Source organism: Scleropages formosus, chromosome 14, assembly GCF_900964775.1.
Source record: "Scleropages formosus chromosome 14, fSclFor1.1, whole genome shotgun sequence".
NCBI lineage: Eukaryota > Metazoa > Chordata > Actinopteri > Osteoglossiformes > Osteoglossidae > Scleropages > Scleropages formosus.
The window spans coordinates 26,410,509-26,429,163 of NC_041819.1; the positions used below are offsets into that span (position 1 = coordinate 26,410,509).

The window sequence follows — 18,655 nt, forward strand, 5'->3', positions numbered from 1 at the left end:
AAGGCGGTCGCCAGGGAGAGGCGTCTTTGCTGTGACAGGCCAGGGTCCACGTCTTTCAGAAGATCCGCTGTGAGGCTGTAGGTGAGGCCCGGACCTACACGAGCTGGTCTTTACGCCTCCCGGACCGGTCAGCGCACGGGGGGCGGGGGGGAAAGGGGAAGCTGGATGGAGCTGGAAGGACCTGCTCTTGCGCAACAGACACGACACTTCAGTTCGGGTCGTTTTTGTATCGGTCGCTTCCGTTTTCTTCCTTTTCACACTGCAAGGCCCTTTCAGGGCTTCTAGAGAATTCCAGTTAGAAATAAGAAAGCGAAGAGACATGCAGCCTGGTTACAGCGAGTAATAAGAATGGAGATGCGAAAAGGAAATACAGCAAGTAAGGAAAGGCGAGCTGGAAGAAAAGCCAGGAACGGACGGAAAGAGGAAACGCATTCCTCCACATTCCTACACGATCCTCCGAACTCAGTCGCAGGAGGAGAAATCTCTGGCGGTCCAAGGCCCTCAGCCCAGGACATCCTGACATTGTTCACACAGCACTTTGAAGGCACACCTGTAATAACCGCAGTTATACTGTAGTCTATTACTGGTATTTATTATTCCCACTTGTGCACCGATATACACCGAACATCCTCTTCAGCACTGGACCGACATTTATGTACATTTTCATTATTCACTTAGCATTCGCTTTTCTCCAAAGTGACGTCCATCTCAGAGAATACAACTTGTGCCTGTTAATAAATTTTGAACTCTTCCTGTTACCTTTCTTTTCGCTATTGAATAAATTCAATAAACCCCAGCAATAAAATGCAATAGCCGCCTTTGCTCCTAAGGACTGTAACTATTGTAATTAATTACCATATTTTATCTCCATTCATCTAAATTGCCCTTTGTACAAGTGAATGTGTACGTGTGTGTTTATCTGCATGCACGTGTGTGTGTGTGTGTGTGTGTGCGTGTGTGATTATCCCATGATGGAGTGATATCCTGAGTAGGCTGTATAGCATAATCATGGGTGTATCGTGTTTTACCCGTTTCCGTCTTTTATTATCCATCTATCCCTTATAAATAGCCTTTTTGGCAACGTAGGGCTGCAGGGCTGCAGTGATGCAGTAAAGTCTTTGGATTATCGATGATAGATAGATAGATAGATAGATAGATAGATAGATAGATAGATAGATAGATAGATAGATAGAACTTTATTGTCATTGCATAGTACAGGTACACAGCAACGAAATGCAGTTTCATAAGGATGGAGGATGGGCAGATAATAAAAGTGGAAACGTGGTACAGCACATTACACACGTACCTGTACAAATGTAAATGTACACCAAAATTGTCCTGCCCCTTTAAACTTAATAATAAAACATAATTATAATAATGCATCGATCATAACAATGGCTGTATACTATCAGAGCAAAGGTGGTAAAGAGTTACTGAGTTTTCCGACTTTTTTTTCAAAACCGCAATAGTTGCATGAATAAAAAAGAAGTTTCGCTCATCTCATCTTTTCAAAATGGTATAATTGCACAACAATGGCCATGTGTTCCAGACAATAAACACTCTTTACGCTGCAGTTTCCTCAAATGACTTTTGCCGTGCTTAAGCAACACAGCACAGCCTCTAAATTATTTGTAACATTCAGTGTATTATCCGTTCGCTTAGTAATATAACAATAAAGTAATGACTGCACCGTGGACATGTTTATATATGATTCTTATTTTTTATTCATTTTTGAACATCTTAACACTAACATATCACCTTAGAACTCCTCATTCAAACACACAACAAGACACCACTGAGCAAGAGAGATTGTACATTTTTTTGAAAGTTGTATCTGAACAGCTGAGAATTCCCAAAAACGTTGAATTTATGCAACGTTTAAAGTTTGAAGAAACTGGAAATCTAAATGTATGTTACCACTTGTTTTTCCTTTGGTGTGCTAAATATAAATCATGCCCAATGTTCTGCTAAATAAAGCTTGTAATAGGAATTTAAATGTCCACTTCCTCCCCAGGGGCTTGGTGGCCCATCGCCTACACTCTCGGCCGGATCAGTCTCATCATCCTAAAATGTGATATTTCATAGTCTCTGTAAATTTAGTAACAAAACACTTGAATCGCCGCTGGAAAAAATTTTTAAGATGAGAACATTCTGAGAATACACGCGCAACGGTCAGTTTCAGGACCACAGCTGCATGCATTAATATTCCTGAGCAACTCTCCTGGCTCCACCCACATGAGGTACGTATACCGTGCGACTCATTATTTTACTATATGATGATGGCTTTGGTTTCCTTACCACTTGCTCCTCATTTTATTAGTTTCTCATTTAATTGTCAAGGTGAAGCTCTTTAATGATGAGGAAGTAAGAGAGAACCTGCACCATCTTCTGGGCTCAACCCTTCCCGAATTGCGCAACCGACACTTTTTATTACGACATCATGACACAGTTATGGCCTGAACCTCTCAAGCGCTTAGTTGCAAGTTTAGAAATATGTTTCAGAAGCTCACATGCACTCATAAGCGCCAACGCTGGTATTATATGAAAGCATGTCGCTTGCCCTGTGCTGTTATTGTGCACATAATAAAGGCAGAGCTCTTATCCATGGTGGACGTGCACTTTTCTGCGCTCGGCTCTACGCTGCAGCCCCGCTGGGGGAGAAAAGTTACTTCCAGCGCAGTCCCTGGGTAATTCCCTCCGCCACCGAAAGAGCAGGGGGGCTGTCCCGCTCTGCCCCTTTCCCATTATGACTTCATATCATTATTCATCTGTGACATGATGTTTTAATGACATTTGAACCATCAGCCTTCACCGTACAAGGCTGCGGGCAGCATGGTGGCACAGCGAGTAGCGCTGTTGTCTCACAGCACCTGCGGGATCGAATGTGGGTTCGAACCCCGCTCAGCCTGTGTGGAGTTTACAAGTTCTCCCCATGTCTGTGTGGGTTTCCTCTCGGTGCTCTGGTTTCCTCCCACACTCCACAGACATGCTGTTCAGGTGGATTGATGACTCCGCAATCTCACATACTCTGTGTGTGCGTTTCATTGGTATGTGGACAATGACTCATTGAAAGTAGTGTCTCTAGCAATGTAAGTCACCATGGTGAATAAAGTGTGGGCTGATAACACTAGATAGTGTTCATGGGAGGTTACTTTGGAGAAAAATGCTTGCTAAATTAGTAAATGTATATGTCTTTGCTATGTAGCACGTTTGTTGGAAAATATATTCTGTGTTTTCATATCTGAAACGATGTCGAGAAGACATTCCCACAACCGAACGTGTCCTTGTTCACCGATAATCAGACGCATGCGTTCGGAATGCGTCGCTTGCGTTTTGCCATTTAGCCACAGTTTTAATAAGCTGCTCAAGAAGCTGGTTTGTAGTCATGCATCTGACGTAACCATGACAACTTATCCCCCCTGCAAGGTCACTGTAGAGGTTTTACCAACAGGGCATAGAAACTTCTGGAAAATTCACAGTTATCCATCTGCACTCAGAAACCACACACCCAGTAAAGGTTTGTGGTGGTTTTGGCGCTAAGTGCGGGCCGAGTTGGGGGGCATCAGTCATCAATGCAGCAACGCCTTTAGGGACCTTGTAGTCTGAAGGTTCCAGGTTCATATCCTCGCTTCTGCAGTATAACCTCGGATCAAAGTAGTTAACGATGAAATTGTTGAAAGGTCAGTAAAACTAGTAACTGCTTCATATTAATGTGCTATCGATGATTAATAACACCCAGGGCTCATCCGGGGCGCGTCACCGAAAGGCGGATCCCGGGAAGCCTGCGGCACATGCGACGTTGCGCAATCGGACCTTCTTGGACGCGGCGCCGATCGAGGGCGCTGATTGGACGAGACTCCGCAGCGCTCCAGACCAGTGTGCCGCGCGACGACTGCGCTCGCGGAGCGCGCCAGAAAGGGAAGCGGCGGAAGCTGAGTAACGAGTAAAACGCAGGGAAATACACTGTGACTGTGCCTAACTTCTGTGTTCTCTGCGTCCGCACGAGCGTGTGTCTCTCACGGTTTCGAACTCGTCACGGATTGATTCTGAGTTTCTCACTGTCAGCAAACGTCACGTTTAGTTATACTCCTATGTGTACATGATGTATGAATGAATGTCCCACGCTCGCACATGACCTGGCTGTATGGACCGTTTCGCACACCGCCTGCCGGTGCTCGGTCGCTGTCATCTGCGCGCCAAAGCGCGAGCCCCCACACCCCCACGCCCCCACTCTCGGTAGTTATTGCGAAACCCACCTCCTCTTTGGAAACGCGCGCGCGCCCCGGAGCTCGCGGCCGGCGCGCTCTCGTCTCGCGGCGCTCGGCTGACGGCGACGAGGCGGTTGGGCAGCCGAGCGGGGACCGCGGGGCAGGTAAAGAATCTCGTTTTCTTTTTTTTTTTTAAAAAAACTTAAAGTTGTGCAGATTTTCGGCGGCGAATTCTTTCGTTCCACACTTGTCTTTCAGACTGTTACACGACTTCTTCTGTACTAAATTTTTCTTGTTTTTTGTGTCGCCTCAAAACATTTCGTCCCTGCGCCTCAGCGCCGGCCGTGCCCGCGTGGGGTGGAAAATTGCTGAGGCAAAATAACAAATGTGTTGTGTTCTCCTATATGTTCGAAGTTATTAATGTAGTCAGAAGTCATCGGAGTCTTTGAGAGTGACTGTCAACAACACGAAGAATTAGTTTTCGAAAGTTAAAATCTCTTGTTACATAATCTCCTCAAATTGCTAATGCTCGTGCTGCCGCTGCTTTCTTTAAATTCTTTTACGCGAATATTCGCTCTGAAATATTGGCCACTAATGGTGTACTGATTAAGGCGCTGCCCCTGTCCCCTCGTAGCCACACACTTCGTGTGAGTTGTTCCAGTAAAACGGTGCTCTGTACCAGGTCAGGTACAGATCAACTGTCAGTGACGGAAGTCCTCACGAAGCGTGAAGCCTGCAGACACTGACCTTTTGCGAAATAATTTGATTTAAAACTGTAGTGCGGTCACTTGGATGTAACATGGTTCCGGTTAGGCGTCCTCACAAATTCTTTGTGCAGCTACTTGTTCGATAGGTGCCAGCAAACGTAGACTACGTCGTAGTGGTACTGGACTAACTGACTGCTTTGTTTGGCAAGTGACGTGCGTGTCTGCGTCTCTGGTGTGTTGGCGAAGTGCACTTCTGTTTACTCCGAGTTGTATGGTGCTTTGGAGAAAAGCATCTGCTAAATAAACCATGTGAATGTCGGCAAACTGGACGGCTCTGGCTCGCTAACCGTGGCATCATTTGGGTTGTTTCGCTCACATTTTGGAGAATGCGCACAGCAAGCGGGCAGGCAACCCCGGCCTCGCTCTGTGGAGCCGGGATGCCTCGTGCACGTGCCTCGTGCACGTGCCTCTGTGTGTTCTGGCCTCTGGCAGGAGTATTTACAACAGTGTAAATAAGAAAACCCAATAAAGAACCCGGTTCCGAATGACAGCAGGGTGTTTGTGTTTGGTTTCGCAGTCCCTTCTTTTACCCCACACATCACACGAAATTCACTAATACCGGCATACCCAGTACGAGCATAACAATAAGAAATAAAAGCGGAATTATAAGAATTTTTTAAAAAAAGTAAATTGTACGTTGTTTATCGTCAAGCACAGACACCATCTGTGCACTAGCTTGGATCCAGGGGGATTACATGGAGGTGCAGGATGACAGAGGCGGCCATTCGCCGAGAGCTCAAAAGTAGTAGAAGCCATAGGATCAACTACAGCTTGTTCACCTTCTCTTTGCTTCTTTTTTACACCTTCTCCACTCTTTTGGAAAGACTTAAGGCAGTGTTTACTGGTCACAATTGTTATTCATTAAAATTGTACTTGATAGGTTTTTCCCCGAGGCACAACTCTTCTGTCAGGGTGTATCATTTATCCATGATGAGTATAAAACATTTACATGTATTCATTTATTTATATATGGCACTTTCAAAGGAGCTTACAGTGTTAAGCTAATTACACTTATTTACCCACTTACACAGTTGGGTAATTTTACTGGTGCAATTTGTTCAAGGGTACTACCGCTGGAGGTGGGATTTGAATGGGCAACCTTTTGGGTCCAAAAGCAGCAGCTGTAAGTGCTTCACTGCCAGCTGCCCCTGAAGAGACATTTCATCAGAATGTGTCATAGCAGTAGCTCTCCACTCAAAAATGGAATTAGTGCAGTGTGAGAAATGGACCTTCTCCCACTTGTCCTGAAATCATCCAGAACCTTCCAGTGACGTGTGACTCAGAATCTCTTCCAGCACTGGGCTGGACTTGAGGGTATTTTAAACCACGTCATTCTTGGAGCAGTTATTTAAGCCATTTGGATCCTTGTCTGTCAAAGCTTTTTTTGTACGCTGTGATGCAGCCTTCTCCTTTCACATACACACCTTTACAGGCAGTGTGGACAGTGCTGATGTGCTTTACTCTGTTACTGGATGGACATCGGGGACATCTTCCTAGAAAAGCCAGGTTATTTATCTTATGATATTCCTGCTTAATCCAGAGTGTGGTCTTTGACCCGTTTGTATACACATCTGTGTGTAAACAGTAGCTCTCAGGAGTAACCGTCAGTGGTAGTAACTGTGTGACATCGCACTTGGTCTTTTTTCAGAGCACAAGGCCTGAGGGACATATGGAAAAATTTAACTCCACTGTTTCTTGCTTGTTGCAGTGAAGTGAAGACTCTGGACCAGATCCAGTGGGCTACTGACTGCTACTGGCTGCTGTCCTTGCTTTGTCCGTCATGCACTTTTAACGGAGTCCAGCGCTGAGCCCTGGACTGCAGATAAGGGTGAAACTCATTGTTAGTACAGTATCTGGCTCAGCACTGTGTTGAGATTCAGTGTGTGCCGAGGGCATTTTATATTCTTTCCGTAAACTGTGCAGATGGACCAGTCTTATTTACGTAGGAAGGGAAAACTTTCCTGTTGACTCTTTCCTCCAAAGAGTTTCTGGGTGATGTGACTGTTACATGCTAAATGAAGCTGAAAACAGCTTGTTTGTCTTTGCCTGCAACTGCAAGCCCTCGGCATGATTCATGGTGAACTTCTGCACTGTTTTTGCCTTTGGAAAAGGTAATAGATTGGACAAATTGAAGGTGTCCACAGATTTACCCTGAAGCACGGTGAGGAAATTCATACTTTGAAACATTAGACTTCTTCAATTTTACAGCCCTTATAGTGTCTTTTTGCATATTTCCATGCCCCGTGTGCATGTTTGCTGTTTGATCTCTGTCTACCGGGTGTCTGAGTTGAGTTGCCACTTCTGTATCCAGGGTGTCTGATTGTTGAGCCTTCTCTACATTCAGGAGTGCATAATTGGTCCTCCATATAAACTGGTAGATTAAAAGGGGACATTTATTTACCTGTTAGGTGTCCTTACGTTGTCTGATTTATTCCTCAGAAGGACCTTTTTCTGCACAACAGAACTTAAACACCAGTGTGGACTGACAGGTTTTGTTGTTAGTGTAGTTTCATTTAACTTTTTTTGGCAGATTGTGTTTCTGAATGCATACTGCTGCAAATCTCAGTGCGGTAGGTTCTTCAGTGACTGTCTTGAAAACACTGAACTACTTCAGTGTCATTATAGTAACCTTGCTTTTATAGCTGTTTGGGAGTTAAGGATGGAGGAATAAGCCTGTAGGACTTGGAATGTCCGGAAGTGGTGAGTCACTACTCCCAGTTAGGACTACAGAAACCACGTACTAAAAAGGAAGGAAGCCATTTTTATTTTTTGTATATTTTATGAGAATTTGCTTTATTGTTTATTATTATGAGTTTCTGAGCAAGTGTTTTAACTCAGTTAGAATAACTGGTTGTTGTTAGGGCAGTCATGGCGGTTCAATGATTCAAATGATTCCCCGCTTTAGGAAATGTTGCTTTCTTTGGTCAAAGTCCAGAGTCAGTTTACTCAAGGGTAGCTCAGTGATGTCATAATCTCAGCATCTTTATGCTGTGTTGTTTGTTCAAACTGAATAGGTCTGTTGATCAAGCGGATGAGCTTGTATTGTACACATTTAATCTCCATCTTTTTCTGCAGGTTCTGCTGTCAGCTTCATTCAGTGGACTGAGATGTTTGGGGACAAAGGGACTTGGGCTCAGCAATGAAGCAGAGGTTCCTCATTCTCCTGGTGATCACAGCCTATCTCTCCAGTGTTACCATGGCAATTGGCGGTCAGTACCAAGCTTTCGATCCTGAGCCATCAGTAATCTGAGCAGTACCAGTGTATTGATTTGATCTGTAGAAAATTATTTGCTATAAACATGTGGTCATAGTCATAAATCAGACTCCATGCAGGTACATCATGGAAGAAATAACATTAAGTGATCAGAACTAAAATGGGATGGAATGAAAGTATCTGTTTTGGGTAAACGGATACTTCACAACAAACAGGGGAAAATCACAACTGGAGTTTGTCAGCAATGTGACTTTGAGGATGTTTGATGAGTGCCTGTAACGTTGTGGGAACAGTAGACAGATGGGGACAGACTGAGAAGGTGTGGAGACACTATAGAAACAGTACAAAGTGTTTGGCGGTGTAAGGACAGTACAGGGACATTATATAAGTGGAATACAGATGATACCGTGGATGTGTCTTTCTTTTTTTGTACCAGATGTGGCCATGTGTTACTGCATATGTGTGAACATGTCTGTCTTTGCATAATTTTCTTCGCTCTTTCTGCTTAGTGTCTTTCATACATCTTTGTTACATCTCTCCTTCTGTTGATGTAATGTTGTCCTCTGAGATGCATGTTGCTTTGGAGAAAAGCGTCTTCTAAATGATTAAAAGTAAATGTTTTAGTATGCATGATTCCCTTGTATTTTGATCAAGTCTTACCTTGTGTGTGTGTGTTTGTTTGTGGTGTTTCAGAGAACTGCATTGACCATGGCGTGCACTTCCAGCCAGTGTTCACTGTGCCAGGCGAAGCTGCAATGCTCAGCTGTACCCTGGACCACAACTCCCCCTACAACATCTCCTGGTTTAAGGAGGGCACTGAGAGAGAGCTGTCCGATAATGAAGGGAAGATCATGGTTCGAGCCAAAGAGCTCTGGTTTCTGAACAGTGATCTACAGGATGCTGGCAACTATGTGTGTATCCTCAGGTATGGCTTTCTACACAGGTTAGCTGGGTAGACACATCACTATGATGATTAATATAGAACGTCAAGGTGGGGTGACTTTGTACTCTGTAAGAGGACCATTGTTGCAGGGAGGTTGAGAATTTTTATTACAGTATAACATTTACATTTGTCAGTCTTCAAAAAAGGTATAATTTAGAGTATAGAAAAGTATATAAGACCTGAGTCATTTATCATTTCATACCTAACAATGTGAGGAGAAACTCAGACACTCAAAATAGGGACTGTGAACTGCATCACTAATTTATCTATGAAGTCTATCACTTGTCCGATTCTTAAATGGAGGTGAGCAGAACAAAGTATTGTGTATTTAGGTACAGTGGCGAGAAAAAAGTTTGTGAATCCTTTGGAATTGACTGGACTGCATAAATTACTCATAAAATGTGCTCTGATCTTCAGCTGAGTCGTCATAATTGAATTTCTTCTAGTCAGTATTGAATGTATCATTTAAATATTCACAATCTAAGCTGCAAAAAGTATGTGAACCCTTGTGTTTAGTAACTGGAAGAACCTCCTTTAGCAGCAATAACTTCCCTCAAATACTTCCTGTGTTTGCTGATCAGACCTTTCTTGGAAAAAGTGTCATAACACTATGCTGGGTACATCATTTTTAGGGAACAAAAACAGCTTGTTCACCAAAATGAAATCTCAAAAATGCAGTATATTTAGCCATCTCTTTTCTCTAAAGCAACTAGATGTTTACTCACAAATCTTCACTGGCAGCTATAAGCAAATTAAAATACTCCTGAGCAATAAAAGTGTGGTTTCATTTAAATAAAAAGTCAGTGTTTCAGCCTGTATGTGTTTCATCAGTCCTTTTTCAAACAGTTTAGAAGATCAAATTTTATTTCCGAACGTTGAGGCAAAACTTACAGCAGTGAGGACCCAACAAACACATGGTGATGGAAGGGCGAGGAGGGAGGAATTTGTGTCAAAAGAATGAAACATAAAGTTGCGAAGGGAAGATTCAGTTAACTGAGTACCGTATAAAGTTTCCAAATGCAATTTCTGAATTGTGGGGGGTACGGTGGCACAGGGGGCTTGGCTGGGTCCTGCCCTCCGGTGGGTCTGGGGTTCGAGTCCTGCTTGGGGTGCCCTGTGACGGACTGGTGTCCCCTCCCCTTCCAGCCTCATGCCCTGTGTTGCCGGGGTAGGCTTTGGCTCGCCGCGACCCTGCTTGGGAAGAGCAGTTTCAGACTGTGTGTGTGTGTGTGTGTGTGTGTGAATTGCTGGAGAAATTATGAAGGTTTTATTAATGTGTGGTCATGAAGAGGCGGGGACGTCTGGACTCTAACAAAGCATGGATTATGTGCGGCAAAGTGAACAAAGATAAGTGCTCTTTAGCTGGATGCTTTGCATTGCCAACCTAACATCCAGTGCTTCTCTAGTGACAAAGTCCTGCTGTCCACCTCCACTAAACAGAACTCATGACCAGTGCTGGAGAGAAACCTTGGTTCTGATCGTGAACAACATCAACCCTGAATATTGCGGTCGACCACAAAAGACTGAGCAGGAGCTGACTGTGATCGCCAATGGCTACCTGTCCTGCCCTTTATTCTCGTACATGGAACATGTGGACAGTTACTCCTTTCAGTGGTTCAAGGTGAGTTTCCAGAAAGATGTTGGCTGTGTGTGCTAGCAGAAGAATTCAGCAGGGAAAGTAGTTGAGGCTGTGATGTGCTGTGATGTGGTAGATTGGTGTGAGGTGTGATGTTTGTTTTCCAATGTGTCGGTGTGCAGTTGCCTGTGATACGTCCTGCTGTGCTTTAATATTATGTGTTATTTCTTGATGTGCTTTAGGTAAATAGTTGCAGGTACCTTGACATTGTAAGTCACTTTGGAAAAAAGTGTCAGCTAAATAAATATTAGTAAGTGTAAGATGATTGCAGAAGAATCCTTAGAATAAAATTCACTGTTAACATTCAAAACAACAGTGAAAGTACGGTAAAAGGTAACAAAATGAGATGGTCACTCAAGCAATTGTTGCTATGCTGTTTAAAACTGTGGCAGTAACCAGAAGGATGGAGAAGGCAGGACGCAGCACTACTGAGGCTAGCACAATAGACACAGGGATCTGATCTCAAGCCCTTTGGGTGTGATTCCTTCAAAGTTCCATAAATCTGTGATTTGTTGGAATGATGTGACACGATGTGATGATGTGAGATGTTTTCTGATATATGGTGTAATGTAGTATGTCTAGCATTGTTAGTTGCCTTGGATATATGTGTTGGCCAAATACTGCATGGCAAACGTTCTCCGTCTCTTTGGATGAAAGCACCTGCTAGATGAATAAATGTGATGTAATGTGCATGTGAGGTCTGAGCTGTCAATGTGACCTTATTTGATATGTTGCTGTGATGTGCAGGACTGTGAACCCATCGTGCAGGGAGGCAAGTTTAAGTACGTCAGACACTTGCTCCTGATACAACATGTGTCTTCCAACGACATGGGGTACTACACCTGCAGGATGACCTTTAACCTGACTGGAACCACAGCCCACGTCTCGGAGACTATAAGCTGTGAGATCATAGGTGAGGGTGGGTCCTGGTGTCTAAGGATTGGTCAGCGCACTGCGGCCGGGAAGGAAAAGGGGAAGCTGGGTGAAGCTGGAAGGATCTGCTCTTGCACAATGGCTTTGACAACAGACCCCCTCCGTTTTTACCGTGCTGTTTGTCACACAGCACTTCAGTTTGGGTCATTTTTGCTGAGAGTCTTTCCCAGGTCACCTCAGGGAACATAAAGACTTCAATTGGAGAGAAAAAAGAGATAGCTTGCGGCAGACATGCAGCGTGGTCAGTATATATTTGTAGTTTGCGGCTTTAGAGAAAAGCATGTGCCAGATATGTAAGTGTAAATGTGAGAAATGCAGAAAGAGGAGAGGAACAGACTCCTGACGAACCTGTGCGTGTCCAGGATGTGCTACTGTTGCGCAGGTGTGACACTTTGAAGACACTCCTTTGACTATCTCTAACTACAGTCAAAGGCCAGGACTGGAGAACAGTCAAACTCATTGCTTTAGCACACTGCTCTGTCCAAAGGAACACTTCACACTTACAACTTAATGGTCAGGGTTAGCACCAGCAGCTTCAGCACTGGGCTTACGTTAAAAATGACAGTTCTGGAGAAAATATCTGGATTTCTTTTGGTCAATAATGGGATAGAGCTTATTGCTGGTGTATATCGTGTAATGACTATATGCATTTGTTCATGCACATATATTTACGTGTGTGTTAGAGAGTGTGTGCCCGCACTATATACGTTACTGCTGGTTTTCACATCAGTCAGGTTCCTTGGAATTTGTTGATGTACATACATCTCAAAATCTAGTACTCCACCAATAGTCACAAATCTCTCACCAATTGCTTTGTAGAACATGTAAATCACATAGGCACATCACTGTCAGGGCTATGCTGCAGTTAAATGTGTCATTTAACAGATAAGTAACGGTATTTTTAATTAATTGTTTTGCTTACACTTGCTCTCTTAACTGCTGAAGAGTTTGCAAGTATAGTAACATGCATCACTCTGCTGGTGAAAACTGTAACTGGTACCTACAGTAAATGTGTCCAACAGAGACCTCTGCTGGTCAAATTAAGTAACTTCACTAGTTAATTAGCACATGTCTCTCCCTGTTTTAAAAGCAAATTGAGGAGAAAGTGAGGGAAGACTAGTTTTACACTGATAAAATACCACTTAAGTAGCATAACTGTGTGAGCCCAAATTAATCCTGTCCTCCAGCCAACTTCGTACAGAACAGTTTTATCACCGCTGTGTCGAGAATTAAATAATGCTACAGTTCATTCAGCTGAAGCTTTTTCTGAAGTGATTTGTAATTAGATTTGTATGCTAAGCGACCAACAAATATTTGCACATTAATACAGCTGGGAAATTTTTACTGTTTGAAATCATAGTAAGTACATTGGTCAGGGGTTCTATTGCAGAAGTGGAGATTCAGACAATAGCCTTGGGACGGGTTACTCAATTGCAAGGGAGTGATTATAATGTCCAGTGTGACCTGTTGTTAATAAATTTGGTCATTATTTCCAAAATACTTAGGACAAATCTTTTCTGAAGCCCATTAAAGGTCAAAAACAGTATCAAAATGTATTCAGAAAATATGGGTAGACCTGAACCCGAGTGGTAAGTATGAGAGGTATCTGAAGCTGACTTTGTTTTGTGATTTGGTGCCTTGCAGACCAGTGGAACCTGCTCCCCGCTGTGGTTGAACCCATTAATGACCTGGTAAAAGCCGAATACGGTGGGTACCGCTACAGAGACCTTACTAGCCTCACTGGCCTTTGGTTTCCAATACCTGCCAGTCTCACCAGTGTTAGGAAGAAGCAACATCTTCCTTTTATTACAGTCGTTCCACTGCTGCCTGTTGCTACATTTCTCTTATGTCCATGTTGAGATAAAACAGTTACTTCTCTCTTTAGAAATGCACACTAATGTCATACCTTTTTTCCACCTTTCTCTTTGGCACAGTGGACATGAATTCTGTGTATTCAATGCAAAGGTGACCTGTATTACAGTAAATATAGTACAGTGATGTACATGGACTGCTTGTCTTGCAGGCTCTCCCTTCACGAAGGTGTGCCGAGTGTTTGTGCCAGGCGAGGGGGAAAACATGGTACACGTGCACTGGGCAGCAGAAGACTTCATTTCTTGGAACTCCTCACAGCGCGTGAACCAGGTTTCCCTCAAGTGAGCACAAGTGGGATTTACACATATATCATGGTCTGTGGGTGGGCCAGTGACTAAGGAACTGAGCTGGTTGCTTGCTGAAGCCTTGTTGGGATCCTTCTGTTTTACCCTTAAGAAAAATGCAGTGGCTCCTCTGTAGGAAGTTGAATCCATTAAGTAATTCTGTTTGTAATTCCATATTTACTTTACCTCTGAGTAATGTGAGTAATTACCTCCGTATATGTATAGCTACAATACATAAAACACTTTGCAAGACTTTTAATATTTGTACTAACTTTATGTTGCGTTAAAACTAATGTTAAATGACAATAAAAAGAGGAATTCTCCAGAATTCCTATTCAGTGCTAATGAGTAAGGTATCGAAGGTGGGTGTCTGTTTACACATCTAGTCTTGTTTTCTGCAGCAGAAGCAAAGTGGAAGATGGAGAATGGATGGAGGTGGTGCTGCATTTCACTGAAGTGGAGAAAGAGGACTTTTACCACACATACCGGTGTATGGTCTTCAATGAATACGGCCTCATCACAGGCAACTTCACCTTACTGCCCTCAGGTGCGTGTCCTTCTGAAGGCCGTCCCAGTCTTCCGAGTCCTTCATGGAAACTTTTCGTTTTGAAGAAAAAACATCTCCCATCAAAATGTCACATTTGGGGAATCTCATTTTAATCTTTAAATGATGTGTCAGATGTAGCAGATCAGCTTTAGTAGGGGACATCATAAGACCCTAAAGTGTATTTGCAATCTGTTTTTTAAAAAATTCTGTTTCCTAGAAGAAAAGTATCTGTAAACCGCAAAAATGGCGGCTCTCAGGGAACATGAGGAGACAGATGTCTTCTCACTCAGGGATTCATAAGATACACCTACAGACAACACTAGTCAAAGTGTCACACAGGTGGACCACACAGGGTTCCGTTGTCATTGTAAATTGCAAATACCCATACGCTGCATTACATAAACCATGAGAATGTATAAACAATTAACATGCATGAATGCTATAGTGGGGGGGCATGGTGGCGCAGTGGGTTGGACCACAGTCCTGCTCTCCAGTGAGTCTGGGGTTCGAGTCCTGCTTGGGGTGCCTTGCGACGGACTGGCGTCCTGTCCTGGGTGTGTCCCCTCCCCCTCCGGCCTTACGCCCTGTGTTGCCGGGTAGGCTCCGGTTTCCCGCGATCCTGTATGGGACAAGCGGTTCTGAAAGTGTGTGTGTGTGTGTGTGTGTGTGTGTGTGTGTGTGTGTGTGTGTGTGTGACTTTTTTCCACTCATTTTACACATTATTGGTGTTAAAATAATTCTACTATAAAATAATAAAGAGACAGCATTATAATTGTATTTTCACGCTGCACTTTTATTTGTACTTCAATTTCATAATGAGTTTTCTTTCACTTTTTTTTTTCTGTGCCACCAGAATGCTCCTGTTTTTGCTTACTAGTCATTGTAAAAAAGCCACTTGAGTGGAATCGCAGACAAAATGTTCTGTAAATAAGGTTTTTGTCAATAAAACGCAGTCGCTGATAGACACACTGAATTACTCAGTAACAAGTATGTTGCCTTGCGGTAGCGCAACTGGTCGATGTTCTTGTAACTGTCACTGTCAGACATTACGACCAAATGGCTGGACTTGAAAATAATACAATAAACTTAATTAGACAGCAGTCATATGTCGCACATGTCAGAAGTCGAGGACCACCTATATTTATATGGAGGTGGACAAAAAAGTGTGAGATGGTGAGAACTTTTCCCTTTTGAGATGAACATTTACACTGAGCAGAAGCTGCCCCTCCAGCTTTCTCATGTTTACATTTTCTCTTCATCTTCAGTGAGCTCTTTCTCTCTTTTTCCTGCACTGTTTTTGCTCTATTCCAAATAGCTCTTTTTACTTGCTGACTTATTTTCCTACTTATGTATCGGTTTGGCCACTTTACACATGCACAGGTGCGTGCGTGTCTGTTTGTATGTTGTATGTGTGTTGTACATTGTATGGTGCTTCAGCCACATTGAATTTCCTTCTGGGATTAATAAAAGTTTCTTGCATTGAATAAATCATGTCTTCCTACCTTGTGGTTTTGCGCAGATCCAAACTACCTTCCTCATCAGGGACTCTTCTTCTGCCTCCTCATCCTCATTTTCATCACTGCCATCGGCACTTGGCGGGTCTTCCGGGTTGACTTGGTGCTGTGCTGCAGGACTTACTGCGCACGTCTCTACAAAGACCCAGGTGTGAGACTGAGGGATCCGCGGGGTAGTGAGGGGGTCATCTCGTTCCATGTCCGTCTTTCTCATTACCTAAAGTTGTCAGCTCAGCTGCCAAGGGAATCCTGCCCCTTCCTTACTGCACCGGCCGATCATTTTCCTTCTCGGGTTCTTTCTTGTTCTTCCCACTCAGCACGGGACGGGAAAGTGTACGATGCCTACGTGGCCTACCTGAGGTCGTGCGAGGGCGAGGACTGCAGAGGTGGGGCCTGCGGGGCAGTTGAGGAGTTTGCCCTGTGTGTTCTGCCCCAGGTCATGGAGGGAGAGTGGGGCTACAGGCTCTTCATCCTGGGCCGTGACAGCTTCCCGGGTGAAGGTATGCCATCACACATCTTCGCTTCCCATTGGGATACAGTAAAAACCTTGCAGCTCATTAACTCGTGTTAAAACAAGCAAACCTTCTCCGTCGTTTTTAAATCGTAGTTAGCAATGGCCCCTGCAGAGAGTCTTCCACGAAGAGCTCTCATCAGCAAGGGGGCCTCAGATCATCATCGCCATCCACGTCCTGCTGAAATCTCTGGTTGTGCTTTTTGACGACGACCTCCGTCTCTCGTGTCTCACGGCTCCCTCCCCACCACAGCCATTGCAGATGCGGTCCAGAGGAACATCCAGCGGAGCCGACGGCTGCTCCTCCTGTATTCGGCGTCATCCTTCTCGCACCCAGACGCCACGCTACACCTGGAGCAGCAGCTGGCCACACATGGTGCGCTGGTGGAGGGTGGCATGCGCGTCATTTTGGTCGAGTTGGGCGAGGCCGTTAACGACGCGCTCCTCCCCGAGTCTGTGCGCTACCTGCGCAGTAGGCAGGGGGCGCTGTGCTGGCGGGGGGCACAGAGCGAACAGGGCTGCCTGATGCGCCTACGTTCCAACAGGTTCTGGAAGCACCTGCAGTACCACATGCCAGCAAGGAGCTCATGCAAGCACCCCACAGAGAAGAATTTCTTGACCCATGTTTATACGCAAGTGGAGGGCTGAACTTGACCAACTGGATATGTGACCCTGAGGTCATGGGTTCAAATCCAAGAATCTGGGAAACTGCAGATGTACTCCTTAGAAGAATTCCGTGAATTATACAACTGTACACAACTGTGAAAGTTCCCGGTTAAGAGCATTGTCTGGGCTCCCACACGGTGCGGACGCACACCTGGGTTCGAGCCTCATTTTTCGGAAGCAGTTTAGTCAGTCACATATCAGGTCACCAGGAGGCGCCCCTGAGCTCAGCCTCTTTCTGGAGTCGCTCCCAGAGAGGCACAGGGGAGTCACAGCAGCAGCAGCCGCAAAGCCATGTGGGAGACCCACCCGAGGTCCAGCCTCACAATTAACGCAAGACAGCAGGGTTCACATGCTTTCTTACAGTACTTGTGTTTTTGGGGGGGAAAAGGAAGTTGCAGCTGGAGTTAAACTTTAAACTGCTATTCACTGATGTTTTGTTTTAAAGAATTACATTTATTCTCAATCTGTGCCTCCTCTTTTGTGCCCACTTTGTATGGGTCTCATAGTTTGTGTAGCTTACTAGAGACATGGAAGGTATAGTCCTGAAGGAAACAGCATGAATTTTTAAAAAAAAAAAAATTCTGAAAAAAATGCATCAAAAAAGACTACTAACAGTGTGTCCCCCCACCAACCTGAGTTGAACAGGTTTGTGTAGGAGGTGTTACTGAAATATGTACAGGGTCTACATGTGTATTACTAATTTTGTTTGTTTTTTATTTTGTTCAATCATGTTTATCGATTAGGGAAACTGTAACACATGTAAACGCTAACATTAGTATAGTAAGTGTACTGTAAATGACACATGACCTGGCCGTCCAGCACCAGGAACTGTGTTTGCTGTCGCACCCGTGGCCCAAAGCGAGCCTTTTCTGTGCTCCATATAAAAGTGAGCTGTGCTTTTTGTCTACGTTCTGTCACACTTTAAGAGCAGTAGCAGGAGAGGGGAGCAGGGAGCATTTTACCAATAATAATAATAATGATAATTTATTACAGATTTCGTTGGTATTTCTACCAAAGAAGGAAAGCAATCTGCTGGTCAGTTATGAAACATCCAGTGATGTTTTTTTTTTTTATTTTTCCTGGTTTAAACTGGGCTGTCTGCAGCACCCCAAAATGTCCCTCAGACTCCCAGAAAGAGAGTAAAAGAAGGCAGACAGAGCAAACCCCCGCCGGGCTGATTGCTCTCTTCACGCAGAGCTGACAGCTGGAGGGAGGAGGGCAGCGGAACAGCGGAGTTTAGGGATGAAACACTGAACATGACGTCGCCTCTGCAGCAACTGATGTGAAGACTGACTTGTGCCATGGTAAGGCTGTTGTGCCACTTCCTGTTGAGTCGCCATTGATGCGAGTCATCTTCTGCGCTCAGCAGTACATGGTGAACGTAAGGGGCATTTAACACCAGTGAAGGTTTGGCTCGGTTGTAATGTGGTGCCAGTTGTATCAGTGTTGTGTCTTGTGTGAAGTCACTGAACCACTTTGGAAGTTCTCCTTGTTCAGAGTTTTTTTGGTTGCAATATTCATGATGTTCAGAGCCATTTTGCAAGCTGCAGCTGTGTCACT

General features: G+C 44.3%; 1 protein-coding gene across 4 annotated transcripts; it reads left to right on the forward strand.

The window, feature by feature from the left end:
• The first annotated feature begins 4,276 nt into the window (after positions 1–4,276).
• LOC108926930 (interleukin-1 receptor type 1) lies at positions 4,277–18,240 on the forward strand. Of its 4 annotated transcripts, none has more exons than XM_029258026.1 (11): positions 4,277–4,372; positions 8,051–8,184; positions 8,883–9,114; positions 10,573–10,753; positions 11,516–11,681; positions 13,346–13,408; positions 13,725–13,854; positions 14,259–14,404; positions 15,924–16,067; positions 16,236–16,418; positions 16,683–18,240. In XM_029258026.1, exons 2-11 carry the CDS (start codon positions 8,115–8,117, stop codon positions 17,075–17,077), a joined length of 1,710 nt encoding a protein of 569 aa, XP_029113859.1. In that variant the 5' UTR covers positions 4,277–4,372; positions 8,051–8,114; the 3' UTR covers positions 17,078–18,240. The 4 variants fall into 4 exon arrangements, with proteins under 4 accessions (XP_029113859.1, XP_029113855.1, XP_029113858.1 ...); XM_029258023.1 differs by lacking the exon at positions 4,277–4,372 and adding exons at positions 6,086–6,481; positions 6,684–6,803 and having other exon boundaries at positions 15,924–16,418; XM_029258022.1 differs by having other exon boundaries at positions 15,924–16,418.
• Positions 18,241–18,655: the final 415 nt, after the last annotated feature.